The 12503-nt window shown below is 36.2% G+C and overlaps 1 protein-coding gene across 1 annotated transcript in view; it reads right to left on the bottom strand.

Moving 5' to 3' along the window:
• Nucleotides 1–2088: 2088 nt before the first annotated feature.
• LOC103610842 (serine/threonine-protein kinase TNNI3K) overlaps nt 2089–12503 on the bottom strand; it is a gene marked incomplete at its 5' end in the record, with an annotated part of 33661 nt that continues 23246 nt past the window's right edge. Inside the window, 6 exons of the mRNA XM_008594924.1 lie at nt 2089–2215; nt 2902–3096; nt 3223–3280; nt 3364–3456; nt 4397–4453; nt 5025–5111. Coding sequence (XP_008593146.1) covers nt 2089–2215; nt 2902–3096; nt 3223–3280; nt 3364–3456; nt 4397–4453; nt 5025–5111 — 617 coding nt within the window. The remainder of the gene's footprint in view (nt 2216–2901; nt 3097–3222; nt 3281–3363; nt 3457–4396; nt 4454–5024; nt 5112–12503) is intronic.

Genomic DNA, 12503 nt, shown 5'->3' with positions numbered 1-12503 from the left:
CCCCACAATGAAGAGTAACAGCTAGAAAAAACTTGGAAGGATTACTCATTTGTTTTAATACCACGTGCAAAGATGGTTGGGATGGCAAGGTAATACTCCTAAAACTCAAAATCACCAGTTTGCATTTTGCTAATTTATCATCTCAATATGTTTCCTAAATATTGTTACTAAATCTTGAAAAAAAAATGTTTATTAACATAAAAGTTGTTAAACATTTATGTTAATAAACATAAAAGAACTAATAAAGAACTAATAGTTAACAGTGAAGAAATTTTTTAATAATTGTAAATAGATTGAGTCCTATATATGTTTACTTCCAATGTCTAAGATTCTACCACTATCATGTCTGATTTATTTTATCTCTCCTCTTTCATATTTGTCTCTTCCTTTCATTTCCACTGCCAGTAGTGAAATTTTGCTTTTTATTACTTTTTGTTTAGATTACTGCAACTGCCTTCCCAGTTTCCTGACTTCCCCTTCAGATTGATCTTTTATCAGATGCTACATTAATCTTTCCTTAATGTAGCTCCAAAATTGTGATTTCCAGCTCAAGCATCCCGAATACTTCCTTCTTGCTTAAAGAACGAAGTCTAACCTGCCTTAGTCTAGCAGTCTTCCATTTTTCTATCCTTCTTTCCCAATTGTCTGCTTTATATACTACTCACACTACATACATTTATATACTTTGTACACTAAAAGGAGACTATTCATAGTTCCTATATATATATACACCTTTAACTTTGTAATCTCTATTTTATTAATGTCTTGCCAAAGCCTATGCTCCTCCAAATTTTGTCCATCCTTCGGCACCAAGCTCATATGTCACCTCTTCCATGGAGCTGTTTCTAAACTCCTGAGAAGTAATTAATATTTTTCTTTCTGAAATTCTATAGAAAATTTTCACTATCTCTTTTATATAACTTGTTATTTTGTACCTTAAAATATATTTAGGTAAGTATTTTTCTCCTCTACCAGTGTGAAAGCTCCTTGAAAGTAGAGTCTAAGGCAGTTTCACTTTGCAAGCTCTACTGTGCCAAGTATACAGGACATAGTAGATGTCTAGATAGTTGTTGAGCAAATGACTGAACAGAGTAATTAGTTTTTAGTAGCTTCAGAACTCTGGGGTTTATATAAAGAACTATATAAAGGATCTACATGAACCTTATTGAGTATACAGGACATAGTAGATGTCTAGATAGTTGTTGAGCAAATGACTGAACAGAGTAATTAATTTTTAGTAGCTTCAGAACTCTGGGGTTTATATAAAGAACTATATAAAGGATCTACATGAACCTTATTGACAATCATGAAAAAAAGTTATTGATGTGGAAAAATCTGACTTGCTCCATAAACTAGAACAATGGTTGTCCATCTATTTTCTATAGCATCTTTGGGATTCTAAGTGGTCCAGGGGTCTCCTTCCTTAGCAGTGGGAAATGCAAGTGAGCAGAATTCTCTACCCAACACTCTTCCCTCAACCAAAGATGCCCCATTTTGTATATTGGCCTTCCATGTAAGATTTTGCTTAGAGAAAGGTTTCAGTGTTCAAGAAAATTTCTGACATCCCTTGGGTCCCACCACGGCAACACTACGATTCTATATTTGTTTCAAGTCTCTATTTTGCATGAAAGCTCTTCACACAAAAACTAGGTAAATAAGCTTCTGTGGTTTGGCTGAATTTACTGACACAATAATATCAAAATGTTAGCATAAAGTAATGTTTCAGATAATTTTATATCAGGTTCTCCTCTAATACCTGACTTTGTATGAGACGTGACATTCTTTAATAGTCATTGAACTCAATCCTTGATCTGACCTTATTGACTTGGAAACTAGTTTGCTGGTTTATCTTATAGACATCACTATGTTTCTGGACATTCTTCATAGTTTGAAAGATCCCTGACAAGCAGTTTTACAGCTTTCTATTCCTGTAAAAGATAATGGCAAAACTCTCTATTCCCTAGGCTTATGGTAGCCTGTTCCCTTACCCACAGATTAGGTAGAAAAACCTGATCTGCCCTAAATCTAAAATGTATCTTCTCTGAAATCTGTTTTAGACTCCTAGTCAGTTATACAATTCTAAGTTCATTATTTAGGAGAAAAAAAGTACCTGTTCAAGTCACGGTGTATAATTGGCTGTGTCAGGTTGTGAAGGTACTCCATACCTTTGGCAACATCCACTGCAATAATTAATTTAGACTGTAAATCGAGAATCCTAGAATTTAAAAATAGATTGAATGGAGATGAAATGGTCAAAGCCAACACCATATCTTTATTAAAGGTTAAGCTAAAAATTCAACAAATCTGGAAAAATAGATTTTCTAGTTTAGAAAATGCTTAATTATGGATTAACTCAGATATATAACACTTCTTGTTTAAAATATTATACCAGATTTTCTAATTTATTTTTAATATTATACTTGATTTCTTTGTAATAATATAAAAATGGAATCTATTTTAATCACTGAGTGAAACCACATTCTAATTATTGTATGCATAAATCTAGGAAGTGAATTCAAATTAGACTTGTGCAAGACCATTCTTTTTTAAAACTTTCTTTTATATATATACTGTGATACCTGGTAATTATTTTACTCTGAGCTTACATATATCTGCTTTACTGGTATGTTAAATTTAGCCTAATTATTATAAGCTTCAGTTGCCAATTTAAATTCCTTGAATTTCTTACCTTCAATTGATTCCTGTTAGGGAAGCACAAAAGTATTTCTATTAATTGAAACACAATTATTAGGCATACATTAGCTGTGTTTATAATGGTACACATTCTAGCATTAAGAAATTTCAGAAAAGGAAGGTTCATGCAGTCAGAAACCCTCTGGAGTGATGCAAGGATAATTCCAATGATATGTCCAAAGATAAATCAGACCAAAAGACCCATACCTCTTTTGTTCATGAAGAAGGGAGAACAGAGAACCCCCTGATATGTACTGAGTGACGATGGCAAACTGGCTAGGATCATTCAAGCAAGCGCCCACAAACTGAATTACACAAGGATGATTGAGCTGGCAGAGAATGGACACCTCTCGGCAAAACATATCCACATCTGACTTGGAGCAGTAGGTATTGGCTCGATAACTAGAAATGGCAGCAAAGGGAAATCCTCAGTGAACAGATGGATCCAAACAAGGGGCTTGCCATGCATATGCTTCTCAAAGGTCATAACTCCACCTGCATGCTAAATTTTTTTATTTGCCTGCTTACCGTTTTATAGCCACTATTTTATTTCTGCATCGTCCTTTATAAACTTTCCCAAAAGAACCTAAAATTGTTTAAGAGAAACAAGTAAACACATATTATCTTGAGCTCATTAAACTAAAGCAGACCTTTATTTTCTTAGGTTACCTGAGCCGATAATCTCATGGAACTCAATTTCTGAGAGCTGAAGATGGAAATGTGAAGGCAATCCAGCCCTTAGGAGGAGAACATCTGCCTTTTCTGCAAACAGGAATTGCCATTATTTTTTAAGATAAAAAGCATACAGGTGGATGTGTACACATGATTGCATAGGTACACTTAACCAAAAACATCATTTTTTAGTAACATTTAATTTTCCAACTGTAATTGACTTCTTGGAGATACTAAAACCTTATCACAAATGATCCCTGTTCCCCCTGCATTAAAAGCATGTTAGTTCTCTGTTTGGGTTACTCGAACTTTGTTATCAGGTTCCTGATCTGATCACCAACCAGCTTGCCTGCATGACATGCCAACCTTGGGGTACAGTCCATATCACATCATGATGAAGGTTCTTATCTGTTCAATCCCTTCAATCTGTCCCAATAGGCTTAGCCAAATATCCATAAACTAAACCTCAAAGGGATGCCAATTAAATGACAGAAAATAAGCACACAAATCATTCTGAAAAACCAAAAAATAATTTTAAAGGATTTCACATTCCAAACAGTTAAATATAAATTTACACATGAATAATATTTTTTACTTTACTGATCCAATTGTATCAATTTCTATATGCACAATACATTCAAAAAAATTCCCAAAGTTTCACTTGTAATTTGGGATACTTATTTTAAAATAAGTAATTTTTTTTCAAATATTTGTTTTCTAAGGCAAACCTATTCCCAATTCTTCTTAAGGAAACATTAATATTTATAATTTATATTTTATTAAAAATACAAATATCTAAATAGCACTATGAGAATTTGATCTTTCTTTAATACTCACGTGACATTTTTACTGTTGTTATATCTCCATAACTGAAATGGTGTAATTACGGGAAGAATGGTCTGTTGGTAATATTGCTTATATGTGTAAAATAGTCATCATTTGTAATAGGTAAAAAATAATCAAAAGTTATATTTGAGGCAATAGTTATCATTAGTAATAAGATATCACAATCATCCCATATCATAATTACCTTTTGTCATGCTTTTGATCTTCCCCAAGGGGGATGGAACAGACACATAGGAGCCATCTAGAAATCAAATCATATAATAGAGTTGAAAGTAGCAATCATTTTTTTCTACATAAAATTTCAACATTATAAAAAGAAACAGTTAAAAGAAATTTGCTAAGGAAACCAAGTAAGACTATAGCTTGAAACCTAAATCTTTCTCTGGATACTGAAACTGAACAGCAAGTGTTTATTTAGAAAGTGCATAAAAAGATTTTTTAAAAATCCAGGGTGGACCAGACTCCAGCAGATTTAATTTGTGTCTGAATATGAGTGTTCTCTACCCTGCCTTAATAGATGAACTGAAATGGAAAATGACTGCTCTCAGCTTACACAGGCCTTCCTGCTTGTGCACAAGCCTTGTAAACATCATGTCCAGAAAATGTTAAATTTGGAGAAATTGCAGAATGGTGAGTTAGAAAATACCCCAAATGGAGGCTTCTTTTCCTAGACATAAATTTTCCTAAAATAAAGCTAATCTGACATAGGCTATGCCCTCCTCCCTGGCCCCACAATAATAGTAAGAGAAACACAGACTTAGCTTTATGCATAATATTGCACAACAGTGAAAACTAAGTAAGAAGGCAGGTACCTCCTCCAGGCTGGGAATATTCATTACAGGGCAATTCATCTTGTGGTCTCTTATAATGCTTCAGGAGTGTGACAATGGCATCATGCCCTTTATGAAAAGACAAAAAGAACAAAGGGTCTTAATTTTTTGCTTGATTTATTCAGCCCACTCCCTAATCCAAAAAATGATTGGACATAGCTTACAACATAGGACATATCTTAAGAGATAATATATTGCAATAGGAATTTAGTACTTTCATTTATTCATTCATTCAAAATAATTTATTAAGACTCTACTATACGCGAAGCACTATGTTAGGTACTGTGATGGGTACTGGAGATACAGTGAATGAGGTGACTATGGTCCTATCCTTAAGAAGCTTACAATGTGGCTGAACAATTGTAAGAGTGAGGAGAATTTCTAAATGAGGAGATATCGGGAGCTACGCATTATCTTTCCTGGTTACCATATGTGCTTTTTACCCTTTAATCGTGTAACAAAGTCACGATTAAAGGGTAAAAAGCACATATGGTAACCAGGAAAGAAAGATGTATTTGCTGCAATTGAGCATTACATTTTGTTGGCAATTGCAGTATAACACGGCACTAAGATAATTTACGTAAAAAGCACATATGGTAACCAGGAAAGAAAGATGTATTTGCTGCAATTGAGCATTACATTTCGTTGGCAATTGCAGTATAACACGGCACTAAGATAATTTACATAGGTTTCTGTGGCAGAGACAGGTGGTTTTGTCACTAGGAATGGCTGCCCACCCAGGGACATTTCCCTATCCACCTAATTGCGGCCTTGAGACATACTCTCACCAAGAGAATATGAGCAAACGTGATGTCACTTCCAGGTCTGGGCTTTAAGAAACAGGTGAGCTTCTCTACTTTCCCATACTCTCTGCTGGCAGGACGCAGAGGGTTCTGAGGCCCTAGGAGTGGGGAGAAAGTTATCTAGTGATCAGAAATGCCCACCCTAAACTGTTACAAAACTCAGAAATATATTTGTTATATAACACCTCCAACATTTATTAATTGCAATAGGAACCTATTATTGTGAAGGATAAAAATGCTAAATGCTCCTCTGAGTAAACCAATGATTTTCAACAGAATTAAAATTTGATACTATTTCATGCTTTCACTGTAAAAATAACCTACTGAAGTTAATTTATAAAAGAGGAAAAAGAGTTAACCTTAAAGACCTTGCCAAGAGACTTGTGAAATGCAACTGAACTCACTGTAAAAATGGCAAAGTTTAGGAACTGAAAAGGCATAACTGCTTATCTGTATTCCTTGGCTTGTAGCCCCCTTCCTGTACCTTTAAAGCCAGCAATGGTTGGCTGAGTCCTCACATCATATCACTCTGACCTCCACTTCTGCTTTCCTTTTCCACATTTCAGAAACTCTTGGTTAATGGACATGAGGAATGTTTATATTTTGTAATGATGAACATGCTAATTATCCTGATTTGATCATAACACATTGTACACAGGTGGTGATATTCAACTCTGTACCCCAGAAATATGTATAATCAATCATTTTTCAATTAAAAAAAAGAAAAAGAACCTCTCTCATTACAATGGGCCCACTGGGATAATGCAGGATAATCTCTTCCCCTAAAGTCAGCTAAATGACAACTTTAATTCCCCTTTGCCACGTAAGGCAGCATACTCACACGTTCTAGGGAATAGGACCTGGACATCTTGGCGGGGTGTGGGTGCGGGGGAAGCATTACTCTGCTTACCACACCCCATTTAATGAAGATTTCAGTGTGCTTTGCTTGAGTGTTAGTGCTGCCTTCCGTTAAGCATCTCTTTTCCTTCCTCTGGTGGCCGTTTTAGCCTCAGGATAAAAGTACCACCAACAAAAAAATTCCTTTGGAATTAAAATACCCCCTCATCTATGCCTTGCTAGATTCATAGGTTCTGAGGTTTTGTCTTCTCCCTTCCACACTATCTGACCCCACTTTAGTGAATCTGTAGTGCTTCTGAAATCGTTCTTTACTTAATTTGTTCTTTAAGTGTTGGGGGTCAAGGAAAAAAAGAACAAAGAGATAAACTTTTTCTTATTTTGATTTTTCTTAGGAAATACTCCTTTGGGGAAAGAAAACAACCAAACTCTTAGCACTTACCCAAGCACAACCAAGCTTAATTCACAGAGCCCACCGCCCTGCCTGTCTCAGCACCTCTGTTGAATTGACTTAAGCTGACAGATGAGAGGGCCTCATGCTTTCCCCAGTAAAGCAGAAAGCTGCATCTTGAATCCTGAACGCCTGTGTGAGTCAGTGATCACACCCTTGATGTTACCTTTCATTTCAACAGCTCTCTTGGCTCCACTTGCTCGGAGCAGTTTTAATTTCCTGCCAGCACAGTGGCACAATTTGCTGGCATTTTCTTTGGGATGCTTTTCATCAACAGCCTAATGAGTGCCTGGGTTCTGGCTGATGATAAGCATGAGACTGCCAGGGAAATGCCAAGAGGCTCCTCAGCTCTGGAAGGCATCTCTGCCTGATTTCCCACCTCCTGCTAACTGTGAGCTAAGGCACCCTCATATGGGAAATCCTTTGCCGCCAGAAGTACTCTGACAAGCCATGAAAGTGTGTGCAATGAAACCCGAAAATGTCTACAGCCCAGCTCCCTGAGTTTTGTCCACAAAGAGTTAAGCAGAAAAATACCTCGACGGAGCTTACTAAATAGACTTGTTAAGCCAAACTCTTGATAAGGGATACACCCAGATAATAAGGAACACTAATGGAACACATCCAGAGATAATCAAACTTCCACTAATTAAATAAAATGTTTTCCTATATCTAAGAATTTACTATCTACATCCAAGCATTTTACCCAAATAGGAGGTTGCTATGTTATTAGCCTAATGCAGTTATAACAATGATTTGCACTTTCAGAGTATTATTCTTGGAGCACCTGAGGGTTTTGGCAAATGTGATTCTCCTGCCAGCTTGAAGTCTGTTTCATTTCCTGCTTCCCATTCTTCCAGTCTATGTGTATTCCCCAAATTCCATGCTTTCCCTTTAATTTGTCTCTTTCTTGTGTTCTTTTACTTCTTACATTTTGTGTGACATCCTTCCTCCACAAACCGCTTTGCTTTCAACTTTCTGAATAGCTATTTATTTTAAAACCTAGATTTTTGTTTAAGATTACAAGTCAGTTCAAAAGGCTGTTTACAAAGACAGTTCAGTACCTAAATCACGGCTGTGTACACAACGGAGACTCCATAATTATATAAGAAGGACAAATACAACTTTTATTATTTCCCTATAATGTTGTCTCTCCTCTCACCATTTCAACTTAGAAAGAATGAATGCTGTTCTCATTTCTTGCTATGAAGATTATTTTAAGAACTTGCTCTGGAGATTAATGGTAAATGACAGCAGTACTAAGATCTTCTCCCTGACTTTGTGATTCTGGGGCCCTTTGGGTCCAAGTCTGTATTAGTTTTTGTGTTGCTATAGCAGAATACTTGATACTGGATAATTTATAAAGAAAAGATGTTTATTTGGCCCATGACTCTGGGACAAATCTGGTGCAGGCCTCAGGCTGCTTCTATTCATGGAGGAAAACAGCAGGCAGCCACTGGCTACAAGCAGATCACATGGCAAGAGGAAGCAAGAGAGAGAGAGAGAGAGAGAGAGAGAGAGAGGGGAGGTGCCAGGGTCTTTTAAACAACCACCTTTCATGGGAACTAATAGAGCAAGAACTTGCTCACTACCCCCTCCCCCAGGGAGGGCATTAATACATTCGTGAGGGATCTGCCCCTATGACCCAAACCACTCCCAACATTGCCAAGTTGGGGATCAGATTTTGACATGAGCTCTAGGGTGACAACACACCCAAACTCTGTCACAGGCCAAGGAGAGAACATGGAGATTTGGTCTTGATTACAGAAGCCGAGGAATTGGCTTCTCATGTGTTCCACATGCCCGGGTCATCAGAGGTGCAGCCTGGGCCTTGCTTCATACTGGACTCAAAGAACAAAGATTTTACAGCAAGACTTACAGTATGTGATACTTTGCCCAATATTGTAATATCTCTCCTTCCCAACATGTTAAAAACTCATTTTGTAGAAGCCTTGAAAAGTGGGATCAGAGGATGGCTACTTCTGATGTTTGCCCTTCTATGACTCATCTTCCTCCTGACAGTCCTGGTCCCTCATACTATCATTTAGACCAGAGGCAACAAAAATTCCTGACTTGCTACATCTTCTCATGGCTTCAGTTTGAAAGATGTCTCAATTTTACATTACAGAGAGGGAACTCATATCCCCTTTGACCCATTATTCTTGTCCCTTAATCACCAGGCCTGAGCAAGAATGTCACCAATTCTTCACCTTGAGATAAGAATCCACAGCATGAATGCTCTTGCCAAGAGAACATCATATACAAACTAAATTATTTAACTATCTTACTTCCTTATTTCTTTCCTTCCCATTCTGCTTTCCTTTTCCTTTTCCTTTCTTCAAATATTTATCATGCACCTATCAGGGACCAGCTCCAATAACATCTTCCCAGGGAGGCCTTTCATGATTACTCAATTTTAGATCGTGTCCTTAGACTTTTTACTCACAATTGCATCTCCCTTTTTTTTATTCATAGCACTTATTGTTATCTGATGTTTTCTATTTGCTTTCTTGCTTGCAGCTTGTCTCTTCCAGCTAGAAATGCAAACTTTCTAAGAGCAGGAGATACTGTCTGTCTTACTCACTGTTTTACCTCAGTTTCTAGCATAGTGTTCATCACATACTAGGCTGGCAATAAATTTTTGTTGAATGAATGAATAGTAATAGGTACAAGAAATACAGTGTTGAAATAGAGTCTTTTTTTTTTTTACTCTTGTAATAAATGCTATCTAGTGGAAAATAAATAATTATATGAGTATAAATGTTCACTCAAATTTTACTTAGCCAACGTCTAGGGAGAAAAGGTAGAGGATGCTGTGAACATGCATATGGTGATATCTTACAACAATCTGGAGGGGTCAAGGAAGAGTTCCTTGAGAAACTGTCTTTTAAGCTGAGCTTGAAAGATGAGGATGAGTTGGTTGAGCAAAATGGGAAGAGAATAACATTCCAACCAAAGGGAAAATTTTCATGATTCCAGTGCATAAAAAAAGAGTTTTATAGCATTCTTTAAAATCCTCTGCCCATTTATATGTATATTAGGATTGTGCAGTTAATAAGAAACCTGTGATATTTAGTAAAATAGCTATAGAGACAACAGAATGCTAGTAATTAGTATTCTTGAGAATGTCTACTCACCAGATGTCATTTAAAGGGACATAGAATATAAAGTTATGTCTAAAATATCTCCTTCCTCTTTCTCTATTTCATTTTAACAAGCATATATTGAGCATCCATTAGCAGTCATTTACCGAATTCAAGTTTTTGGAAGACAAAGATTAATAGCTCAAAGCCTTGCTCTTGAGAAACTTACAATTTGGTAGGGGGAGGAATGCTTCAACATGAAGCTGTAAACAGAGATAGAGATGGGCATGTGATCCAATAAAACATAAAAAGGGGTGTGTATGCTAGGCTAGAATTTCAGAGACTTTATATAAGAGACAATCCATAACCTGAGTCTTGAAGTCTAAATGGGAATCAGATTTAAAGAATGGACTGTGGTGGAGCAGGAGGGGAAGGTGTAGAGGCAGAGAGGACTGCGTGAGAAAAGGCTTGGAAACATTGACTAAGATGATATGAGCAGTTTTATATTACTGTCAGGTGAACAGACGCTGCCTCACAGGGCTATTGTGTGGATTTGATGAGTTGATGTATGTTTAGAATATGCATGGCACAGAGTGAACACTGAGTGAATGTTGGTGACCTAATGAATGTGATAATGGCTGTGGCAAGTGGGGTCACCCATATGATAGGAGTAACTGGACATAAAGTTTGAGAGGCAGGAAGTGCACAGGGCATAGAAGTCTTTGTATGCAATGATGACAAGCTGGGACTCTTTCTTATAGATGATAATGTGACAGTGAATGGTTTTAAACTGGGAAGTCAAATGTCCTTATTTGCCCCTTGAATACATCTCTCAGATGACAGATGGAAAACAGATTCAAAAGATGCTGAAGAGCAAAAAAAAAAGGACCATTTATGAGGCTATTAAAATGGATCAGGAGAGAGATGATAAGGGTCTGAACTAAAACAGTTACAGTAAAAACAAAGAAGAAAGAATGGACTCAAAATGCACTTATGAAGAAAAATAAGGGAGACTTTTTGGTTGAATGAATATGGGGGGAGTTGAGGGAGAAAAAGTTGTCAAGCATCATTTCAAATTTCTGATTTAGGTGAAAAATTGGATGGTAATACCATTAATTGACAAGGTAAATAAGGGATCCACAGAAGAAGAAATACACTGATGTGGACAAAAGAGATGTTAAGTTCGATTTTGGACTTGTTGAGTTTTACACTTTCCTCAAATATCCAAGTTGAGTTTTACACTTTCTTCAAATATCCAAGCAAATGAGTCTAGCAGTCAGGTGGTGTGGCAGTGTGATAACATACTCACGAATTCTTTGATATGCCTCCTCAGCTACTGGGAAAAACCCTCCTGCAGTATAGAGGCTTGCAAATTTGTGCTAAAGTTTTAAAATATTGTTTCATATATTTAAATGCAACTATGCATATTAGAATAATGGCTTTGAATTACTTTCATAATATTTTGATTATGACTTTCAAAAACTCCTTGATTTTGCTTCAGTCCTGAGGTTTAAAATTAATGGCATATCTAGAGTCATAAATAAGAAATATCAAATAACAAAACACCGCATGCTTTTACTTATGCCAGGTTTGTCCAGTGATGTTTGGCAGGAATATAAACAGTTCATTAGAGGGTATAGAGAGGATGTCCATCATTTTAATATATCATTCTTTTTTACTGTACACTAAAGCATGTTATAAATTAGGAAACATGGGAATTTGGAGTTATATGGACTCGACTGAACCTCTGCTCTGCACCTAATAATAGGTACCACCAATTTTATTGAGAATTTGTTATGTTCCAATTATTTACATCTTATCTCTAACCTTCATCAGAATTCTGTAAAGTGATTATTAATTTTCTCATCTTAGTAATAATAGGTACCACCAATTTTATTGAGAATTTGTTATGTTCCAATTATTTACATCTTATCCCTAACCTTCATCAGAATTCTGTAAAGTGATTATTAATTTTCTCATCTTAGAAAAAAAAATCAAAAGTAAGGGCTGAGAAAGATTAAATAACTTGTCCAAGGTCATTAAGTATTAAGGATGGATGGAATTTGGGCTTAGATCTGTCTGATTTTAGAGAATGTGATAAAAGCCTGAGCTCTGCAATAAGACAGACCTCTGTTTGGTGCCAGTTCCCTACTTAACAGCTGTGTAGCTTAGACAAGTGTGACTTAATGGTTCTACATCTCAAACTCTTCATCAATAATAGAAAGATATTACCAATTTTAATGGTAATTTTGATGATTATATTATATATATA

The sequence above is a fragment of the Galeopterus variegatus genome, unplaced genomic scaffold, assembly GCF_000696425.1.
Source record: "Galeopterus variegatus unplaced genomic scaffold, G_variegatus-3.0.2 Scaffold11882, whole genome shotgun sequence".
Lineage (NCBI taxonomy): Eukaryota > Metazoa > Chordata > Mammalia > Dermoptera > Cynocephalidae > Galeopterus > Galeopterus variegatus.
This window is presented reverse-complemented; position numbering and strand designations above follow the sequence as displayed.